General features: G+C 55.8%; 1 protein-coding gene across 5 annotated transcripts in view; it reads left to right on the forward strand.

Annotated features, from left to right (window-relative positions):
- PXDN (peroxidasin) overlaps window positions 1-22675 on the forward strand; it is a 76861-nt gene that overhangs the window by 34174 nt on the left and 20012 nt on the right. For 3 of the 5 annotated variants that reach the window (XM_045447892.1, XM_045447891.1, XM_045447895.1), the window contains exons 2-14: window positions 1265-1336; window positions 2115-2186; window positions 5985-6056; window positions 8932-9003; window positions 9365-9436; window positions 10324-10493; window positions 12135-12252; window positions 14267-14436; window positions 17081-17353; window positions 18317-18433; window positions 19482-19640; window positions 20676-20788; window positions 21521-21677. In XM_045447892.1, coding sequence (XP_045303848.1) covers window positions 1265-1336; window positions 2115-2186; window positions 5985-6056; window positions 8932-9003; window positions 9365-9436; window positions 10324-10493; window positions 12135-12252; window positions 14267-14436; window positions 17081-17353; window positions 18317-18433; window positions 19482-19640; window positions 20676-20788; window positions 21521-21677 — 1637 coding nt within the window. The remainder of the gene's footprint in view (window positions 1-1264; window positions 1337-2114; window positions 2187-5984; window positions 6057-8931; window positions 9004-9364; window positions 9437-10323; window positions 10494-12134; window positions 12253-14266; window positions 14437-17080; window positions 17354-18316; window positions 18434-19481; window positions 19641-20675; window positions 20789-21520; window positions 21678-22675) is intronic. The other 2 variants (XM_045447894.1, XM_045447893.1) reach the window with 1 other exon arrangement.

Here is a 22675-nt window from a genome sequence, read left to right on the forward strand (position 1 = left end):
GTAGGGCGAGTACTGAGTTTGGATCCACCGTCTGAGTGCCGAGAAGACGTAGGGGGAGTACTGAGTTCGGATCCACTGTCTGAGTGCCGAGAAGATGTGGGGGGAGTACTGAGTTCGGATCCGCCGTCTGAGTGCTGAGAAGACGTGGGGGAATACTGAGTTCGGATCCACTGTCTAGTGCTGAGAAGACGTAGGGCGAGTACTGAGTTCGGATCCACTGTCTGAGTGCCGAGAAGACGTAGGGGGAGTACTGAGTTCGGATCCACTGTCTGAGTGCCGAGAAGACGTAGGGGGAGTACTGAGTTCGGATCCACTGTCTGAGTGCTGAGAAGATGTGGGGGGAGTACTGAGTTCGGATCCACTGTCTGAGTGCTGAGAAGATGTGGGGGGAGTACTGAGTTCGGATCCGCTGTCTGAGTGCCGAGAAGACGTAGGGGGAGTACTGAGTTCGGATCCACGCGCAGGATGGATGGAAGACGTAGGGGAGTACTGAGTTCAGATCCACGGTCTGAGTGCTGAGAAGACGTGGGGGAATACTGAGTTCGGATCCACTATCTGAGTGCCGAGAAGACGTAGGGGGAGTACTGAGTTCGGATCCACTGTCTGAGTGCCGAGAAGATGTGGGGGGAGTACTGAGTTCGGATCCACTGTCTGAGTGCCGAGAAGACGTAGGGGGAGTACTGAGTTCGGATCCGCTGTCTGAGTGCCGAGAAGACGTAGGGGGAGTACTGAGTTCGGATCCACGCGCAGGGTGGATGGATCTCCCAGCTCACGATGAGCTTCTCAGTTGCACTCTCTACTTCTCACCGAGAGAACACTGAAGGCGCTTGGCGGATAAACCACCGCACTCCAGCTCCGGAAATTGTCGGAAGGCGGTGCTGCAGCTCTGGACCCTCCCATGGCCAGCGACTCCTGTTGAGTCCGTGCAGGGCAGTCCCGCTCTGGTTTGGGAGGACCTGGTGACGTTAGGTTTTCCAGCGAGTGGCAGGAGGTGGGCGTCTGGTTAGTTAGAGAAGTGTTTGTCTCTCCAGGATCGTTGTTTAAACCAACTTGTGTCCTGGGAAAGCGCCGCTCTCGTTCAGATCAATACTCACTGATTCGTTGAGCCTCAGAGAGGAGGCACTTGGCCCAAGGAAGGAGCTGGGCTGCAAGGTTTAATTCCTGAGGTGCCTCGTCGCGGTGTTGAATCTGGGTGAGATGATGGCTCATCACTAGCGGTGACTGCGCACTTCTGTGTCTAAACACATCTCTTGTTTGTTTTCAGGGATCTGCGCTTTAACAGAATCCGGGAGATCCAGCCCGGGGCATTCAGGAGGCTGAGAAACTTGAATACGTTGTAAGTCCAAACGCTCTGTTGAGACCCCGTGGGAAAAAGTGTAGAAATCATCTCAGCTTTCACCTGCGGGTGGAGCTCAACCACAGCGGTCAGCCCCGATGATCCGTGGTCGGGGGTGTGGATCGGGACAGTGGACACGGGGCCCTAGAGGAGAACATGTACATTGAGACGCCAGGCCTGTGGGTCCGTGCTCGGCGGCCGTGCTGTCTTGTCTGACATCCGTGACCTGTGTGGCTCCCTCATAAGTGGGTGTGACCCAGACCTACGGCCACGGGCACCTTCTCTTCCTATGAATGACTCAGCCCCTGGCTGGGCCAGACCCCTTCACCTGCCCTATTCACATGCCCCCCTCACAAGGTGGAGGGGAAGGTGCTTCTCCCGAGCTAGCTGGGCCCAGGATGGGAGCCTGGGGGGGCGGCCAACCCCCCGCTCTGGTGGGACCACCCTGCACGTCCACACTGGCCTTCCAGTCGGCTGAGGTGGATAGTGTGACAGTCAGTAGGACAGACAGATACCCTTTCCATCAGAGGGGAACTTGGTCTGTGTGCCCGCGGGGCGGGAACGGCGTGCCGTGACAGGGACACCCATGCACTGAGGAAACTCGTGATCAGAGGGCAAAACTGAAATGCTGTTTGTCATGGACACAAGCAATCAAGCCAGTGTAGGCGCCGAGCTCCGCAGCGGAGTCCCGCTATGACCCTTTGCAAGCGGAAGGAATGTTTCCCACAGCACGGTGCAGTGGTGGTGTTTTAATTCTTCCTGAACTTTGGTTTCATAGGCTTCTCAACAACAATCAAATCAAGAGCATACCCAGCGGATCATTTGAAGACTTGGAGAATTTAAAATATCTGTAAGTTAACCATCCGTTCTTTACCCACCAGAAAGCTTGTGTTGTCGGTATACAGACTAATCATTGAGCGAAATGTTATGCTGCTTGCGAATTATTGCAGATACACCCATCTCTTAGGCTTTATTTTCAGAAGGTAGTGAATTTTCGGGTGGGATTTTTAAAATGAGTTCTCGTCAGTATGAAGTGCTGTGTTGCATGAGGCTCGGTGAGTAAAGTCCGCGAGTGAGGTTAAAAGTCACAGCCCTGCAGAGTCCCGTGGGAACAGTAACTCTGCTTGTCTGTGACTCATGGTCCCTCGCCAGCGTGAGTGGCTGACAGGTGGTCTGTGAGAGAGAAGCTTGGAGAGCAGTCTCAAGCTGCCTGTCCAGCTGTGGGCAAGTGTGGGAAGCAGATGACAAATCCCACTGGAATGTCACTAGTTTCGGCTAATTTTCCCCAGCTTCCTCCAAGTGATTGCACCTCTTACTTTTCTGCAGTAAAATTGTAGTTTACTTTTCGGGGTTGACTTTCGGTAACTTATTTATTAGAATTTAAAACATTTGCCTGTTGAAGCCAGTTTTGCAGGTTAGAAAGTGGCCTCACTGGCAGGTGCAGGCCTGCTACGTTGCAGGCACTTAATTTAAGACCGGAAGGCATTAAAGACACATTCCAGTCGCATTCCTGGTTGTAGAGAAAAGTACGTGTCGTGTACGTGTTATTCTTACTTTTAAGACTTAGATGGCATTTCCAGATAGAAGCATTAAAAAAATGTTTTTTACCGTTTATTCATTTTTGAGAGACAGAGACAGAGTGCAAGGGAGGGAGGAGCAGAGAGAGAGAGGGGGACACAGAATCCGAAGCAGGCTCCAGGCTCCAAGCTGTCAGCACAGAGCCCGACGCAGGGCTTGAACCCACGGACCTCAAGATCGTGACCTGAGCTGAAGTCGGACGCTCAACTGACTGAGCCACCCAGGCGTCCCTCTTTCTGTCTTTTCTTTTTTTTAATGTTTATTCAGTTTTGAGAAACAGAGAGTGAGTGGGGGAGGGGCAGAGAGCGAGGGAGACACAGAATCCAAAGCAGGCTCCAGGCTCTGAGCTGTCAGCACAGAGCCCGACGCAGGGCTCAAACTCACTGTCTGCCATCTTATGACCTGAGCCAAAGTCAGACGTTTAACCAACTGAGCCCCCCAGGAGCCCCAAGGTAGAACTGTTTTAATGAGGGATTTGTATCACTGACTTTTTTTGGAAATTTATATCATAAGTGAGCCTAAACATCTAGAAGTTATGTTGATTTTTTTAAAACAAAGTCACATTATTGGTGTTGATGTGTATTTGGAAGCCTGTTTGATTTTGGATAACGTCACTGCAGCGATCACATTAACTCTGCTTACAGAAATACGTATTCCTCAGTGAAGGTAAACGAAAGTGTTAGGTATAAATATTTTCCATCACAGTTGGCATAGTGTGTTGCTTTTTAGAACAGGACAGGGCAGAATAGACTAGAATAATGTATGAACATTATTAAGCCTTGTCGCTCATTTTAAAAATGAGGGAAAGGCCTTCTGTTACGTATTTATTTATTTTAAGTGCTATGCAAGTTCCAGAAGGAAGGTTTTGGTTTCTGACAAAAGTAGGTTCGGTTAGCTGATGGCCAGCATCCGTAGTGTGTGTACGCGTGTGTGTTACTTTTATTTTTTATTTTGCATATTGTGCTTTGGGATTGAATTAATTAGGAGCAAGTTATCATTCACTCTGCAGACGTATTTAGTGTTACAGTTTGGGGGACACTTTGGTTCTCACTTACAAGGATATTTTAAAGTAACACTTGAGGAGCCCCGTCTGCTGGCTCACTCCCCATCAAGGCACCTGCTCTCCAGCCTCGTCCCCCTCTGTGGCTGGCCTGGCGGAAGGCGCCCCAGTCACTGGGGAGGGCTTGGGGCAGGGTCCCTGGTGAGGAGGGACCCCACCTGCCCATCTGATCCCCTCCTGGGCAGGAGAGTGCGCTCCCACAGGCACCGCTGAGGACACTGTGCAATTTCAGTACCGGGGAGCTGTTCTGAAGTTCACCGGTTATTTCCGCCTTTACACATAGTCAGTGGTTTCAGACGTTGAGTAGTAGTTGCCTGTGTAAGGCCTAAACCTCCCCTCACCGGTATTTCCGGATGAAGTTGGGCAAGAACTCCTGCTCCAGGCAACTCTGACTCTGTGTGGACTCATCTGTACGCGGCCCGTTACTGGAGGCGACCAGCACCCACTTACTCCCGTGGAGCCCACGTGTCCTCACAGACGCACACTCGTCCACAGTAGTTCGGTTCAGTCCTTGCAAAGTGACCCAGCACTGGGGGCTTGTTTTCGCCTTCTTTTGAAGAAATGAGCCCAGAAACCCCCGTCCGGAAGTAGAAGGGGAGAGTAGCGCCTGCCAGGACCGTAGTGGCCGCGGGTGAGGCCATCTTCTGTCGGCTTCCCATGTATCTGTTCACTCCCAGTGATCCTGAAGTGCTGTGGTGTCCATTTACATCGGAAGAAACTGAGGCGGAGGAAGGTTACCAGCTCGTTCACGACCACACAGCTAGTGAGTGGAGGTTGACAGAGTGGCCGCTGGCCAGGCCTCTGTGGCAGGCGCTGGGCTCTGCACGGGTGGGCGAGCTCTGCCTGGTCTCTGGGGTCCCCTCGGCACATTTGCCCAGACGGAGAAGTGGGAGCCGCTTAGCTGGATGGTTCGAGGTAGCCCTGCACCCAAAACCACGAAACCCAGTGCAGTAAGACGCACGGTCCTTTGCAGATGAAATACACAGTGTCACAGGCGTTAGGACAAACATGTTCTTGGGGGGACGGAAGGGTGAAAGCCTAGCCCCCAGGTAACCAATGTGCAGGGAGGGCCTTACCGCGGTCCCAGGCTGGCGCCTGTGTGTGCTGACCGGTCGCTGGGCGTCCACAGCAGGCACAGGCGCCCAGGGCGCCAGCCTCTTTGTCTGATGCTGAGATCACCTTGAATTCACCATGGCACTTCAGGGCTCATGAAGACGATACTGAGGGCCAGCCATGTCCTCAGAACCGGGGCCCTTTGGGGACGGTCCTCACCCCTGGCAGGTCCGTTCAGGATGTGGCGGACTCTGCGAAGGGCCATCCAGCGTCTGTGGTGGCTCCCCGCCTCTGCCATGTGGCCCCCCACCAGCCATAGGCTAACAAAACCGGGCTGTGTCCCGTGTCCTTACGGACTCTGAAATTCACACTTTATATACTTTTCCTGTGTTGTGAGGTGTTCATGTTCTTCTGAAATTTTCAACCAGTTAAAAATGTAAAACCCATTCTTAGCTTGCAGACCATCTCAAAACAGGCAGTGAGCCAGTTCTGTGACTCTTCTGACATGCCAGCAGGGGACCCTGGTGGGGGAGGTCTGCAGGGCACATGCAGGGTGCGAACTGTCCGCTCCCCAAATTGTTTCCGGGTCTCTCAAATTGCCGCAGTTACAGCGTCTTAAGATCAACGCATACTACATGTTTGTGGGGAAATGGTTTTATTCCCTTCGAGCTTTGAAGCGAGTGTACTGGGAACGAGTCGCAAGCCATGCTTCCAGACCAGGGACTGGTCTGAAGACAGAGCAGTGGTCAACGGCGTCCCGTGTGTGGACACTTTCCTTTGGGGACGGGCAGGGGGCCCTCCAGGAGGGTAACCGCGCTGCCGTGTAAATGTGTTGTCCGTATTCTAATACAGTCGTTAATTTTAAAACCCTCTCCATGTGTCGACGTAATTCTTCTTCCCACCTGGAGTTACGGTGTCTTGTGTGCGTGCTAATCCTCCCCTCGTTTCTTGTTTCAGCTATTTGTACAAGAATGAGATCCAGTCAATTGACAGGCAAGCGTTTAAGGGACTTGCCTCTCTAGAACAACTGTAAGTGTCCCTCTCCTGCGCCTGACTGCCTTGGATGTCACCTGCCCTCTTGCCTCTCGTAGGGAAGATGAACTAAGTTTGCTGTCTGCACGATGCATGTCTGTACTAACGGGGCGTAGGGCGTGTGTGCATGCCGATTGGAAAAGCAGTGGTTGACTCGTTACTCCTCTGTCTGTCTGACCCCCACCCACCCGGTCCCGGACGGCACTGGTTTCCGCCCAAGAGCAGCCCGGTGCTGAGCCCCCGTGATACAGAGATCAGTGAGAGCCAGTGGCCCCTGTCTTCATGGTGCTCCCGAGTTAAGGGACAGGCTCGCACACAAGTGAAGGGCCTTCGGGGAGAGGCACCCGGGGCGCCGTGGGGCCAGCAGGTGGTTTTTATCGCCCGCCGGTTCCTTTTGTGACTCTGCGCACGTGCAGCTTCCTTCGTTTATGACGTCATGATTTCGGAGAAAATAAACTTTTTCACGTGGTTCTAGTTAGCGTGTGTGGATGTCGTTTCCGTGGCCGCACAAGAAGTCCTCCGTTGCTGTGAAGTCAGCACGTTCATTTCTAAGTAGAATTCCCAGCAACGGGAGGGGAGTCTCTTTCTGGTTTGTTTGTTTGACTTTTCAGCTGTGGAGCTGGAACAACTTGGAGGATTCCAGAACTGCCCGCAGTTGAGTCGCACGGCCGGACGGGGCCGGTTGCTGTAACAGGGGGTCTGCCCACGGCCGCCCGCGCGTGTGCGTGTTTCCTCGGCCGGCCGGGCGCAGAGCCTGCACGGGGACCCCCGGCAGGACTGGGGCGCGGGCACCCCGAAAACAGTGCCTCAGGGCACACACGGTGCTCGTGTGTCGAGGCCCTTTTGATTCGGGAGGGACCTGCATTCCTCAGCTCACTGCGCGTGGCTTGTGATGTCAGGGAGGGAAGGGGTCGTACGGAAGTGTTTGCGTAATCTTCGCTTCAGAGAGAAAGGGACAAAAAGTTCAGAGCTTTGCAGAAACACACGGAAGTGTCTGGAAAACGTCCAGGTGGAGGAGAGTTTACGAAGGGACACACTTCCCCCCGGGACGGGGCAGTGAGGTCATCGTAGCCGACACCTAGAAAATCGCGTCTGATTTAAACGTGCTGGAAAGTTGAAGCAGGTGGAGCTCACCCTGACGCGGGGGAGGCGGGGAGGCCAGCTACTTTCCAGGAAGAAAGGGGCAAAGTCTGGGGAAAGTGAGGCTTACTGGACCAGGAGCCCCGAGCAGGGTCTCTAACCAACCGGCTGGAGACGGCGGACCCTGGGTCCGGATGCCTTCGACACCCCGGGTTAGGGAGTTAGGGTCCCTGCCACCGGGACTTCATGCCCTGAAGGTCGGCGAGAGTGTGACAGACCCAGAGACACGTAGGACCAGGCCCCCCGCCACGGGGAGGACTCTGTGCGAGGAGACGGGGCTGTTCTGGTGGGTGTGCCCGGGCTGCGGTCTGGGGTCCCGTCCCCATGCCAGGAGCCCCTCCACACCCCTGGGACGAGCCCGGGGCCGCCGGAGTCTGCTGAGCTTCTGCCCGGCGGGTTTCTGGGAGGCCCGCATCGTGTGTGGTGAACGTGTGTGGCCAGACGCAGAGAGCGTAGATGGAGTTGGGGCTCACGGCCGTCTTGGGGCCATGGGAGGGGGGGTGGCCCCCAGGCTGCCCGGAGCCCCGGGGAGTCTCTCCTGCCTCCTCCACCTCCTCCCTGGGCGCCTCCCCCAGGACTCCCCCTGCCTGCCGATGGGGGTCCCCTTCGGGAACCTCCTGTGATGGCCGCTGACTGTGGATTTTCTCCCCGTGTCCCCTCTGTTCCCTGCTCGTGGGCTTCCCACCCTGGTGTGCGGGGCGATGGGCAGGGACCTGTCCGCGGGTGTCACGGAGGCGCGGGAGGTGGATCTGGCAATGACCTGAGACTTGGCGGGGGGTGGGGGACCCCGTGCACCCTCCCAGGGAGCCAAGGACAGGAACAGAGGGCGAGGGAGGACAACTGAACTCTGGTGACCCAAGTTACGGTAATTTCAAAGTTAGTGGAGGTCTCCGAGTGATCTGGGTGCGTTTCCAGAGTGCTTTCTGGCGTTTGGGTTTGGGGTGAAGCCTGTAGCTGCTGGGCCCAGCGTCCCCTTCCAGAGTCAGCCTGTGTGAAGGCGGGGACCCCCCTCCTCCTCGTGTGGGTGGGGGGCTTGCGGCAGGAGCACCCCGTCCTAAGACCACTTCTGGTGTTTTTCTTAAGGGGAAAAACACCAATTTCCAAAGTGAGAAAAGCAGTAATTGAGGAAAATGAGGAGAAATTAGTTGTGGTAAAAAATGTGTAAATTATGGAAAGTTAAGGGGACATAGTAAATGAAATATAAATGCTGGATATTCTGTGTAATTAGCACATTATCTTACTAAGCCTGGTGCTGTGTTATTTTTCCTGTAGTTCTTTCCAGAGCCGACAGTATGCTCACCCCCCACGTTAACGTATACGCGTGTCCTCCCCTAAATTCACATATAGACTAGAAGGTTTGAATGATGGCGTGTACCTACTTACACGTGTGCTGCAATTGAGAGTATTTTGGCTTTTTTCCTGCGAAGGTCCCTGTGCTTTGCAAGCAGGTCCCCGGGCTAAGCAGCCAGGCCCCAGGCCTGAAGGGGACTTGGTCAGAGTCCCTGCTGTCCGTCTTACAGTCTGTGCCCAGTTTTTAATTGTATTTAATCTTACTATGTGATTACTTCACGTGTTTTCTGCACAGTGTAGGAAATCTAGAGAGTTACCTATTGACATACGAATTTGAAATGACTTAGGAACCATTTTTTTGAGCAGAAAATCTAGATCAGCAAAAGTAAAATTGTTTAAAATGTTTCCTTTCTCTTTTTCCTTTGTTTAAAAACTTGTCTAGATACCTGCACTTTAATCAGATAGAAACTTTGGACCCAGAGTCATTCCAACATTTGCCGAAGCTGGAAAGGCTGTAAGTTGATTTCGTCTTGCCCTCCCGTCTTCCCGCTGGTCCCCGGGGGCCGGCGTGCCCTCAGGTTCTGTGATGGAAACAGGGCCACTGCCTGTCCAGACACCTGAGCAAATCTCTGTTCCTTGTCTAACAGTTCAGAAGCGGGACTTACAATTTTCTCTTTATTTGGAGATGGTGATAAAATAGAAAAAAAAATCGAATTATTTTCTGAAGTAAATATTGTTCTCAGGTTCATTTGTATCCCATAAATGCAGTCGCTGAGGTATTGTCTACAACTCACTCACTTGACTGCTTGTACTCTTTTCTACACGTGTAAGAAGCGTTTTTAAAAGTTGGTTTGCGGTTTTCTCTCTTTCAACAGATTTTTACATAACAACCGAATCACACATTTGGTTCCAGGAACATTCAGTCACTTGGAATCCATGAAGAGACTGTAAGTGTGTCTTTACAGAAGCCGATTCCCTGCCATTGGCCGGGTCCTGAGCCGGGTCCTGAGCTGGGTCCTGGGGCAGGGGCTGCGGGGTATGTCACATGCAGAAAAGCACAGGGACACCCGGAGGGCACAGTCAACCCTCCTGGTGGGCACAGCCGAGAGCCCCCGGGACTCCGGGGATGTGCCAGCAGGTTGACCCCTTCAGAGGCAAACAAGACATGTTTTAAAATCAGTTTCACATTCTTCAGATTAATTTTTAATTCCGTGTTGCATATTTTGGTGGTGGAACCACGTCCGTGTAGGACTCTGTGTCCTGTCCCCAGCCCTTGAGTGTTCGCAGAGCTGGGCATTAAGTAAACTGGTCCCCCGGTTTCTGACGCCTCTAAACACACACTTCTTGGACCAGGTGGTGTATTTTAATAGAAGGAAGGGATGTTAGTGCTGGTCGAGAACGCTGCTTGACGCCCTTCTGTGTTTTCCTCCGCGGTCAGGAGGGCCGCCGCTCTGCGGTTGGCCGTCACCGAGCGTAAGGAGCTAGACATCAGGAAAAGGGGAAGATCACGCTAATGAGCCCAGGTCCAGAGCGAAATAAGGTGCAATAAGACAGCCTCCCTCGCTAGTTAGGATTGCTTCTGGACAAAGAAACGAGCCAAAGTCAGACGGCGTTCTGGCGAAGGTGGAGGGGCACTTGGTGTTGAGGGAGCAGGGAGGTCGCCAGAAGAGCAAGCTTAGGGCCGGGCAGGCAGGCTGGGTCCCCAGAGTGGGGACCTGGCCAGCGGCCTGGACGCTCCTCGCCGGCCTGTGTCCGGCAGGCCCCGCACAGGCTCACGCGTCCAGGTCGTCCGGGGTGGGCTCGTCCCCACGTCTCACCGTCTTCCCTGTCCCAGGAGACTGGACTCCAACGCGCTGCACTGCGACTGTGAAATCCTGTGGCTGGCGGATTTGCTGAAAACCTACGCCAAGTCCGGCAACGCACAGGCGGCCGCCACCTGTGAATACCCGCGACGTATCCAGGGGCGCTCGGTGGCCACGATCACCCCTGAAGAGCTGGACTGTGGTGAGTGCGGCCTGGGGCCGAGGGGGACCCAGAGCCCCGTGCTGGCGCCCAGGGGGTGTGGTACGCACGGCCCGGCCCACCTGCAGGGACGGCGTCCCTGCATCAGATCCTGTGGGACTGACAGGGACGCTCCTTGGCAAAGCCCTGGTCTGCACACAGCATCTCTCAGTGCCTGTGGGGTTTCTTGGCTTTTGTTTTCAGGCTCCCCTGCAAAATGAGCAGACTGGGTCACACTGTCCCTGCCTCCCCGTCCCTCCCGCCCCCGTGCACACAGGCTGCAGCTGCCGGCTGCCTCTGCGCACTGGGCTGGGCCTCCGGCCCCGGCCCCGAGACACAGACCGCCAGAAGGGCCAAACTCCGACGGCGGGGCCGAGTCCTGCAGTGCCCAAGGCCTGGTGCGGTTGAGCCTTTTAATTGCAGCACTGTTTTGGGGTGCTGAAGCCCATTTCTCTAAAGCATCATCGTTTTTTTAGTGTTGAAAATACATGTAACGAAACTAGAAATCAGCAGCTTTTGTGAGTAACCAGCCAGTGTCTGCACTCCTTTGTTAACTGTCCTTACACGTGTGCACCCGTCTGTGTGCCTGCCCGGCCTCAATAGTGTGCGGCGTCACAGGCCCTGTTCACGTGTGTGCGTCCTGTGCGACTGTCCTCCGGCAGGAGCCATGCCGCACGCAGGCAGCACTGCTGGGCTGTGTGTGCCTCACAGACGAGGCTCTTTCCTGGGACAGAGGCCAGAGGCCGCAGCTGAGAGTGCCCGGCTGACCCCTGACATCTACATGCGTGTGTGTGTGTGTGTGTGTGTGTGTGTGACCACCATGCACCACACGGTTGATGTGCCAGAGCTGCCCTGGGTGGTCCTGCTCCCCAGCCGCCTCTGACTTAACCAACAGGACCCCGGCTCGAGGGCCACGGGTTTTGTCTGCCTCCTGCCACCGTATTCGTGGAGGAGGAGGACATGGGGCAGCCCCCCCTTAGCAGATTGGAGGAGGCAGCTCGTTGGTCCCAGGGCCATAGGAATGGGACGTGCACGTGGGAGGACAGAGGACAAGGACGCGCTACTGTCCTGCCTTGCACAGTAGAGCTTTCTGCTCTCAGGAGTGCGTTAGCTAAAAGGCTTTGTTTTCTATTGCTTTTTTTTTTATATAAATTTTTTTTTTTCAACGTTTATTTTATTTTTGGGACAGAGAGAGACAGAGCATGAACGGGGTAGGGGCAGAGAGAGAGGGAGACACAGAATCGGAAACAGGCTCCAGGCTCTGAGCCATCAGCCCAGAGCCCGACGCGGGGCTCGAACTCACGGACCGCGAGATCGTGACCTGGCTGAAGTCGGACGCTTAACCGACCGCGCCACCCAGGCGCCCCTGTTTTCTATTGCTTTATTCACCCAAAGCAGCTGTTCCTGGAGTTTGCTGTGTGCACAGGGGCCTCGCCGGGTTTATCTGAGGGTCAGAAACGCTGGGTAAAACTCAGCCTGTCTCCCAGGAGATGCCCGTCTGTCATCTTCGTGGGAACATTGTGGTTGGGATGGATGTTTGAACACTTGGGATTTTCTCTTAAACCTGAGATCTGGTTTGGGTTCTTGCTGACTCTAACGGGAGTGTTTAAAACCAAGAAGATCTGCGTTTCCTTCTTGGCACAGAAAGGCCCCGGATCACATCAGAGCCCCAGGACGCGGATGTCACCTCGGGGAACACTGTGTTTTTCACATGCAGAGCAGAAGGCAACCCCAAACCCGAGATCATCTGGCTGCGAAACAAGTAAGTGATTCTGACAGTCCGCCCAGATGCCCCGTCTGCACCACTGGGCGTGTGCCCACGCCGCCACCCTGTGGGCCCCTCGACACTCTCGGCCTCTCTGGTGGAGGGAAGGGTCTAAAGGAGAACGTTTCTGCATCGTTTCTGCTGTAAGGGGCCGTCCGTTACTCCCCCTGCCTGGGGTGAGGGGCGTGAGGGAGGCTTGGTTCTCCGCCGGATCTGGGGGGAGGGTGGTCACTGGGGCTTCGAAGCTGGAACCGTCCTCCTGGGTGAGGAGGGCTCCTTCCTGCTGGGACAGCATCTTCAGGGACGCCCATCAAGTGGGCACTTCTGTAGTTAGTTCCTTGCACGTCTGATCGGCCTCAGGAAACGAGCGTCCTCCCTTCTGTCCACAAGCATTTTGGGGTGTGTGGGGACACAGGTGTCGGAGGACGTGGCTCCTGGGGCCTCGTGTTAACGTGGAACGCTTTCCAGCGTGCGTTCTGAACCGACTCCTTGAAAATGGATTGTTAGTGTGAGACTCCCTGCCATTGCTTCTGTGTTCATTCTCACGAGGACACGGACAGGCTTTTCTGCGGATCTTGGCTGTGGGCGTTTACACTCTGAGCTCGCTGGCCGTTCGGTCGTAACAGGGCGCAGAGGACCCTCTGGTGACCGAGCCCAGACGCCCGCCCAGCCGTCATCCCTCCCAGTGCTGGGCCGTGTTCGCAGAGAAGATGCGCAGGAAGCTGGGGAGCTTGGCATCGGAGAGCCGTCAGATGCAAGAGGGGCAGCACTTTCCTGCCTGTGAGGTTTGGGAGCCTCGTCTACACCTGGGTTTCTCCTTATGACCCGGGCCCAGCGCCGTGCAGGATGTGAGCGGTGCCAGCCTGGTCCTCAAAGAGGGTGTTCTCTTGGATGGCTCTGGAGTTGTCAAGATTTAAAATCCTGAGTTAATACAGGAGGAGTATGTGTGTATTGGAAAAGTAGAAAGGCATGAATTCGGCTGAGCCTTCTCCATTAACCCCAGGCCTGGCGTCTGGGGCTGGGCTCTGCCTCCACCTGCCAGCCTCCCCTGTGGGTCCGCCTCCCCTGCTGACCTGCCTCCCCTGTTAGTCCACCTCACCAGTGGGCCTGCTTTCCCGACTTGCTGGCTCATCATGTTTATGGAAGGGAGCTGGGCCAGATCAGTAAGTCTCTTACGTTTGGAACCTGGGGGGACTGTTGCTTCCATCCAGAAAACCCCGTGGATGAGGACGGATGTCACTTTCGGTGGGTTGGTGCAGGTAGAGAGGTGTGTGAGCCGGGAGGGGAAGGGGGCTCTCTCACCTGGCCGGGTCTTCAGCCGAGAGCCTGCAGGTTTCTGAGTGGTGTCCATAGGGAAATGCTCACAACAATGATGGTTTTGTCGGTCAGTGTGTGTAATCATTTGCTTTAATGATAGCAAATGTTTCTGTCCCCTTTTCTTGAGTCAGTTTGCCAGAAACCAAGGAAAATGTTTCTTTTGAATTTTTCCCACTATTTTCATTGTTTCCCTTTGGAAAGAGGACTGCTTTGAAACTTAAAAATATTTTTTGTTTTATTTTATTTATTTTTATTTGAGAGAGAGAGAGAGAGAGAGAGACAGGGAGGGAGTGTTGGGGAGGAGCAGAGAGAAGGAGAGAGAATCCCAGGCAGGCTCCATGCTGTCAGCACAGAGCCTGACTAGAGGCTCAGTCCCACAGACTGAGATCATGACCTGAACCAAAATCGGGACAGAGTGGGACCCCTGTACGACCACGCCACCCAGTTGCCCAAACTTTAAAATCTTTATAGACTGAAACTGAATAGTAAAAGTAACCAGGAATTAGTGATGCACTAGGCCGGCCCCTGTCCCAGACATGGTAATGATGTGGGACACTGTGTCGGTGGTGGGAAAGTGTCCTGGAAAGGCCAGGCATGGCGTCTCTGCCTCCCCACGTGCTCAGGTGTCTTCCGGTGTGGACCGGGCCTCCTGGAGCTTTCCGAGTCTGAGCGTGCCGGGTTTGTGTCTTTGCAGCAACGAGCTGAGCATGAACACAGATTCCCGCCTCAACTTGCTGGACGACGGAACCCTGATGATCCAAAACACACAGGAGACAGACCAGGGGATTTACCAGTGCATGGCGAAAAATGCCGCCGGGCAGGTGAAAACACAAGAAGTCACCCTCAGGTACTTTGGGTCTCCAGGTACGTGGAGAGGACGCCACATGAGGGTTCCTTCCAGAGCTGCCCTTGCTCGTGGCGCACAGGCTCCCTCCCTGCACCCAGCTGGGCAGGGCACGGGTAGGACGTGGGCAGGGCATGGGAAGGAAGTGGGCAGGATGAGAACAGGAAATGGGCAGGAAGTGGGTATGATGAGAGCAGGAAGTGGGTAGGGTGAGGGCGGGCATGGGCAGGAAGTGGGTAGGATGAGAGCAGGAAGTGGGCAGGGCACAGGCAGGAAGTGGGCAGGGCACGGGCAGGAAGTGGGCAGGGCATGGGCAGGAAGTGGGTATGATGAGAGCAGGAAGTGGGTAGGGTGAGGGCGGGCATGAGCAGGAAGTGGGCAGGATGAGAGCAGGAAGTGGGCAGGGCATGGGTAGGGTGAGGGCGGGCATGGGCAGGGCATGGGTAGGATGGGGGCAGGATGAGAGCAGAAAGTGGGCAGGGCACGGGCTGGGCATGGGCAGGGCCAGGGCAGGGTGTGGGCAGGGCGCGGGACCAGAAGTGGGCAGGAAGTGGGCAGGGTGCGGGACAGGAAGTGGGCAGGTTGCTGGCTGGAAGTGGGCAAAGCGCAGGTGCGCTAGTCTGCAGCGAAATTCCTTCACCCGGAGATGTTGGAGCACATGGTCCTAGGTAATCCTCGACCTTTGCTCTGTTTTTTAAGAAGAAATTCAGACTGATGTTTTCTTAAAATGAGTCCATTTGTGTTTATTGTCATGAGCAACGTATTTAGATTTATAAGTTTTGCATCCTGGGACTATTTATCCAGTCTTTTTGGTATTCTGTGCCTAGTTTTGGAATAATTGCCCATCTTCTGTTTCCTGCTTCCACTTTGGAAGCCACGGCGTGGTTCCTTGATGTCAGTGATTCCCTAGGATAATTTAAGTTACCAGAGTCGATAATCACTGCCTACTGTTGTCTCCAAAGTAGGCTGTGTTCTGATTTTTCGGTGTATGAAACATTTTGTGCTTCGTGTGTTGTGTGGTCATAGCGTAGTTAGCACTTCTGAATCTCGCCCTTTCTTTCTCACTTGGAGCTGGAGTCAGGCGGCAGCCCCTCATGAGGACCAGCTTTTGGTTAATAAAACTTGAAGGACATTTATTTCCACATTCGACTGATGCCAACTCTCTGTCCACATTGGGTGCGCAGTTGCACCCAGAGCTGTCCTCGGCTTTGCCTCTGTGTCTCCACAGGCTCTGAACAGCCACTTCTCAAGCCACAGTTGCACGTGCCCTCCGGGTGGGCTTTGACTTTGGGGTTCTTGCCCCTGCAGATGGCTTTGTGGTCTCTAGCTTGCCATCCTCCAGAAATGCTAATATTAGGATCATTTCTGCACCTTCTATTATCTGTTCTTTGGATATGTGTTTAGTACAGTTTAAACATTAACCGAACACGAAAGGCGCAGAAATGTTCTTCTGTGTTTCTTTCTTCATCCCCTAAATTCATGCCTCCAACCCCACTCTCCCAGATTATGGCTAGGGCTGCCTTCTTCGCCCCCGCCTTGCTTGTTTTTCATCTCAGAACGTGACTGGTTCTCTTACTCTTTCCTTTTCACAGCTGCGTGGAATTCATGATCTGTGGCAATGTGATCTATTTAACTGGTTCCTTGGAGTTTCTGAGGTTTTTCCTCAAATATTTTGCTATTCTCAGTCCACATCCCTTTATCCAAAACCTCTTGGGTCTGATATCATTTGGAAATCAGAAATTGGGGGAATTTCAGCAGGGCCACCTGGTACATAATCTGTTTAACTGGCTCGCGGGGTCCCAGGCACCGCCCTGTAGCCGGCGTATCCGCGTCCCACAGCGAGCTGCGTGCAGTCACGTGACGAGGAGTAAGTTAAGACTCTAGACGCTTCTCGTCAGATTAAGTTTTGCAAATAAATTATGAAAGATGTTTTGTGTTTAGAGCGTTTTTGGATTTCAGAATTGGGGAGAAGGGTGTCGGCCTGAATATACATCACAGGAATTTAAAAAGCACCCTTTTGGGGTACAAACGTTGTTTTACATGCTCGTAAACTCCTAGGAGAGTGATCTCTGGGTAACGGGGTGTATGACTTCTCAGTCCTGATGTGTGTGGCCATGTCACCGCAGGCGGGCCATGGCGGTTTATGCCGCTGGTGTGTGAGCTCCGTGCTGCGTGGACGCCCTCACAAAGCAGGTCGCTCGGGGCGGCACAGACTTTCTTCTGGATTCAGAGCTGGAACATACTAGCTCAGCTAGCTTGTGCTTTCTTTTTGCATAGGAAATGGGTTATTTTTATTTGTTCTAAATACAGTTTAAAAACAGTGTTTCGTGCTAGTAAGAGGCTCTGGCAAGGTTTGACCAGACTGACCCAGTGTACTTAGAACGAACAGAAGTAAGGATCCTGCCTGGGGCTGCTCTGTCCACGCTGAAAGAGGGAGCCGCCCGGCCATCTGTTGGGCACTGACGGCCCTCATCCGAGGCAGCACATCCCTGCCGGCTGCACGTTCTTTAAAAGAGAAAGAAGACGAGAGAGTGTTGATTAAACCGTTTGCTTTATTTTAAGGCCAGTAGATGGAACGAGTGGCCTGGAGAGAGAGAAGCCCGCGCAGAGCCCTGTTGCTTGGCCAGAGGAAACTAATCCAGAACTTGTGTTTCCTTGTGACAGCTCGACCCGCTTTTGTAATCCAGCCACAGAACACGGAGGTGCTGGTCGGCGAGAGTGTCACCCTGGAGTGTAGCGCCACAGGCCACCCTGTGCCGCGGATCACCTGGACCAAAGGGGACCGCACGCCCCTGCCCGAGGACCCTCGCGTGAGCATCACCCCCTCTGGCGGCCTGTACATTCAGAACGTCCAGCAGGATGACAGTGGGGAGTACACGTGCTTCGCATCCAACAGCCTGGACAGCATCCACGCTGCGGCTCTGATCATCGTCCAGGGTGGGTCGGGGCGCCCCTCGTCGCTCGCGTGCAGACCCTCTCCCCGCCCCCAGTGCACTTCCCACCTCCGACTTCTGTGACTTGGGGATTCGTTTGGTTTCCGAATGGAGACTTTAGGATGGTTGATTTCTCCCGGGGCTTTATCTCTGGCCGTGTTATCTGTGGCACGTAGGGCACCTGGCGTGTGTAAGGCAAACACACAAGTGTGGGCGGTGTGCACGGGCGTGTTGAACCCATCAGTAAGCCTTGCATTCAGCTCGGAACTTCCCAGGAGTAGCTTTGGCTCCAGCTGCAGACAGGACCTGTAGTTTTAAGAGCTCAGCTGTGTGTTTTCTAACGTCCGACTGACTCTTAGTGAGTTTGTTGCCTTGTTAATAGATTACACAGTGAGGCATTTGAGGAGAAGCTCTGAACCAGGAGAGCGCAAAATCCCGAGAGATCAGCCCTCTCCCGATGTGTCTGTCTTCCCCAGCCTCCCTCCTCCGTGGAAGCCCCCTCCCTTGCCGTCTGCTGTGACTCTGTCCTGCTGCCTCTTTGGGCACGTAACCGTGTGGTGCTGTCGTCTGGTCGTTACTGTTGCACGCATGGATCTGTTCTGGGCTTAGGGCTGTGTGATTCACACCCCCGGCAGCAAACCAGCTCCTGTCCCCACGTACAGCTGGGCCAGGTGACGCTTAGCCACACAAGGACAAGCGGACGTTGCACAGCGAGAGGAGCAGGACCCCTCGTTAGCCTCACCACCGTCCGCACACTGCGTGTGCGGTGGGGCTGAGTCAGCAGAGGTCTCCCAGCCTCCGATGCCCTTCTGCTGTCATGCTGTTCCCTCTCTGGCGCCCCCCTGTGGCACAGCTGGCCGCTCGGGGCCGTGGCGCCTGCCCGGAGGGAGGACCCTGATGCTCCTTCCAGAGGTTTTACCCAGATCCACCTCTGAAATGATCTTTCCCATGTTTTTCCTTCCGGAAGCTCTTCCCCAGTTCACTGTGACCCCTGCGGACAGAGCTGTTATCGAGGGCCAGACGGTCGATTTCCAGTGTGAGGCCAAGGGCTACCCACAGCCGGTCATAGCGTGGACCAAAGGAGGTAAGAGCCGCCTCGGGAAGTCTGTCTGCCCTTTCCAGGCAGCCCCGGAGCCCCTGCCCAGGCCCGAGTGGTGGCCGAGCCAAGGCGTCCCGGCCGTGGGGACCATCAGCGTGTGTGTGTGTGTCCCAGCCTCGCCTTCGCCCACTGCTGCCGAGCAGGACACGGGGAGGAGACCGTCCACGAGGGCGCTGGGGTGGCCTTCTGCTTTCTTGCTCCTCCCATGTAGTCTGTGTCTTGCTTTTGATCTGCACTGAATTAGCATCTCGATGGGATTTAGCAGCATGTAGGATAGAAGTTTCTGGAAACTGATTGTAGCGTATGTCTGTTGGAAGCTCATTTCCTGGGGCCGTCATGCTGTGTCTCCACCTGCGGTGAGGTCACACTGTTGATCTCCACCTGTCGATCACGCTGATTCCCCGGGGCCACCTCTCCTGCTGCAGCTGGTGAACCGCAGGGCAGATGACGCAAAGACACAGACTTCTCCCGGGGCGCTGGCAGCCCGGCTGGGAAGGTGGGGGGAGGGGAGGTGGCCCCCGGGCTCCGCCCTGGGAGTGACCTTGAGAACCTGCCTTGAACCGGAGGGCAGCTCCCCTAAGGGGCCCTTAAACCAGAGGAGCACCCGGGCAGGTGCGGCAGGAGCTAACACCTGCACCTCTATTCTGGGCAGGAGGGGCTTCGCCAGGGCATGTGCCCCCTCACCTGGGGTGTCCTTCGCTTCTGAGTAACTCCCGCCCTGCCCCCTGCCCCGTGGCCCGTCCTCGGGCCGACGTCACACACACCCCCTGCGTCCTGGCTCCTGTGTGTTTAGCCTGTGTCCCTGCCATCCGCTCCTCCCTGCTTCTGGGCAGTTTCTCAGAGGCAGGGACGGGTCTCTTGTCCCTGACCTACCGCACGCCCCGTAGGCTGGACCGTCACTCAGGAGGTGCTGACCCAGGGGCCCTGCTTCTCGTTTGCTCCGAGAACGTTCTGCTGACTGACGTACCCCAGTCCTGCCTCTAACCCACCACTCACTGCGTGTCCCACTGACTGGCGCCCCCGTGCCTTTCAGGGAGCCAGCTGTCCGTGGACCGGCGACACCTCGTCCTCTCCTCGGGAACGCTCAGGATCTCGGGTGTGGCGCTCCACGACCAGGGCCAGTACGAGTGCCAGGCTGTCAACATCATCGGCTCCCAGAGGGCTGTGGCCCACCTGACCGTGCAGCCCAGAGGTACGCGCGGCTCCCTCCTGGTGGACCCGCCGCTCTGTGCGGATGCGCCGTCCGGAGACGCGGGCCTTCTGCGGCCAAGGTTCCCGTCACTGCTCGCGACAGAGCGTGTCCTCTTCCTCTGAACACCCGTCCCTCGTACCTGCTCGAGGTACAAGGTGTGCGTCCCGCTTGTGGAGCTCCTCGTGGGGAACCCGACGAGGCCGGCTTGTCCGTGCTCTGGGGCTGATTCTTCCCGCTTCACAGAACGGCTCTCATATCCTTTCCGGGATGGTCACTGTGGCCAGGGGTCTGATAGCTCCTGACCCGTGGACGAATCCTGAGAATGTCCCAGGGATTCTGTCTCTCGCCCCATTGTCCCATGAGCCTTCACACACGTCTTCCTTTTGTCCTTTGTGGGTGCGTGGTCTGACCATTCTCTCCGTGAGAGGCGCCCAAGCCGGAGTGTGGCTGGTGCTGCAGGGTCCCCAGCCCCTGGGGGGTCCTTCCCTGATGGTTTGGGGCCTGGGCTGTCTTCCTGTTACCCAGGCGGGCTGGACTGCTCTCGGCTGGGGCTGACCTTCCCATTCCCGACGGGCAGCATGTGGGATGGCCTGTTGCGTGAGATCCTGTGGGTGGTCCCTAAAGGGCCAGGACTTCCCACGTGGGCGTGGGCCAGGATCCTCACTTTCCTGGTGAGGAAAGCTCTTCTCCTAAGTGTGCGTTTCCCGTCCTAACAATCAGGCTCTCTCCGGGGCCCGTGACGTCCCGGTCCCCCCGCCCCACGTAGACAGGAGCTGGTTAGGGCTGCGGTCTGCTCTTCAGACGTGCTCCTCAGGTCCAGCGTGGGCCGCGGGCAGACCATCTCCCCTTTCCTCCGGCCCTTCGGCTCTCTGCAGACAAGGCTAGGAGGCAGAGTGACAGGCTGAGACTGGCAAGAGTGCCCTGGGTCTGGCCTGGCTGCGGGCAAGGGGCTGTGCTCTTTTGAAGCCTTTTGGTGTAAATCATGAGCGTCTTGGGATTTCCACCGTGGTCAGCTGGCTGCCCCTTGCTTTGCAGTCACCCCGGTGTTTGCCAGCATTCCGAGTGACAGGACGGTGGAGGTGGGCACCAACGTGCAGCTCCCCTGCAGTGCCCAGGGGGAGCCTGAGCCCGTCATCACCTGGAACAAGGTAGCACCTGCCACGGGCGGGGGAGAGGGGGGTGGCTGCCGGCCGCGCGCTTCCTCTCGGAGTCAGCAGATGCTGCGGGCCCCTTACTGACAAAGCCAAAACGAGGCAAATGCACAACACAGCATCATCCTCTTCGTGACCTCCCCCATGACAAAAGCCAAGAAAACCTTCTGGCTAGATCCGTGGCCCCATAATCCATACAGGGGGTTTTTGGTGTTATTTCATTCTTCCGTGTTGTTTTTCTGAAGCCCAATGCAAAAGTGCATTTCCACGTTTAGCCATTATAAACAAGAGTTCAATGGGACGTGTCCCCGGAGGATGGGGTGGCCATGGGCAGGGGTCCCTCGGAGGGAGGCTTGAGTTCCCCCCACGGTCTGCCAGACTTCACCTGCCATGACCGCACGGGGCCATCCCGCTGGCCCTTGCCCAAGCTCTGTACCTTCCCTACTGTCGTGCACACCGCATAGGGGTGTCCTTTCCTGAGCCCCCGATCCCCAATCCTGGAGACTCCAAGGAACTTATCTGTGTCTTCTCTGGATCTCTTGCAGGAGTTTAAGAAAACTCTCACTGAATTGGATTAAATGTTCTCTTTCTAGTTTTGGGTAGATGTGACCCCAGTCCGTGTGACACGTCCACTCATGAGGTCCTGACAGGCGGTGTCCCCACCCCAGTAAGACAACGCCTGCTTCTTGATCTTATTCTTAGTATCATTTCTGTTCTGCTTTGTTCCAGGATGGGGTTCAGGTGACGGAAAGTGGGAAGTTTCATATCAGCCCCGAGGGGTTCTTGACTATCCACGACGTCGGGACCGCGGACGCAGGCCGCTACGAGTGTGTGGCCAGGAACACTATCGGGCAAGCCTCCGTCAGCATGGTGCTCAGCGTGAGCGGTGAGTCCCCTCGGCGCGTGTGTCCTGAGCTTGGCAGACGTTCTCCCGCGTGGACTCCCATACCAGGAGGGCAGCTGGCCCAGCGCACTTGCAGACTGACGTGAGGGTGTTCAGGGTTACGGGAAGGCAGGGCACCCCCAGTTTGCAGGGGCATTGCCGGGATCCTGAGAGAAGAGCTGCCTGCCCAGCCTCACACGCTCTGATGGCCACCCTGAGACCTCAGGCCGCTGTGGTCACGTGCCCTGTGTGGCTTTTCTTGATGAGGGGTTTGGTGGTTGGTGGAGTTGTCATCCAAACCCATTCGGGTCTGGGAGCATGTAATTTGCAGTCCCCATCTGGCAGGAGTGGACGCGGCTGGTGCCCCTTCACTGTCCTCACGCCGGTTCTGGAAGGGGCCGCGTGTCCTCCCGGGATGCGTGTCTGTCATCACTGACCGGTCCCGCCCCGGACCCTGAGCCACGCTGAGCCCACCTCTGCATCTGCCCCTTGCCTGTCTCGTTCACCTGTTCCGTCCACATGCTGCCCCATCTTCCTGAAGGTTCAGATCCCCGACGTGTCGCTGTCGCTGCCCTGTGCCCTGTGGCTCCAGGGCAAACCCACAGTGTTAGGTTGGACCCAAAGTTGCGTCTTCTGTACGTCCCGTCAAGCTTCCCCTCCCATCCCGAGCGGCCACCACCTTCGCTTGGGTCTGTGTTTTTGCCTTCCTGCCTTTTCCACGGGCTTGTGAGTGCCCACAGGAAGCAATGGGGTTGGGTTGGTTTGTGCACCCACCACCCCCCACGCCTTAAGCCTAAAGCCACTTCTTAAATAGGAACCACGGGGGCTCCCGGGTGGCTCAGTCGGTGAGGTGTCTGACTCTTGATTTCAGCTCAGGTTGACTCCAGAGTTGTGTGATCGAGCCCCGAGTCGGGCTCTGCGCTGACAGTGTGGAGTCTGCTTGGGATTCTCTCTGCCCTCCCCCTGCTCTGCCTCTCCCCAACTTGTGCTTTCTGAGTCTC

This window comes from Leopardus geoffroyi, chromosome A3, assembly GCF_018350155.1.
Source record: "Leopardus geoffroyi isolate Oge1 chromosome A3, O.geoffroyi_Oge1_pat1.0, whole genome shotgun sequence".
In the NCBI taxonomy this organism is placed as follows: domain Eukaryota; kingdom Metazoa; phylum Chordata; class Mammalia; order Carnivora; family Felidae; genus Leopardus; species Leopardus geoffroyi.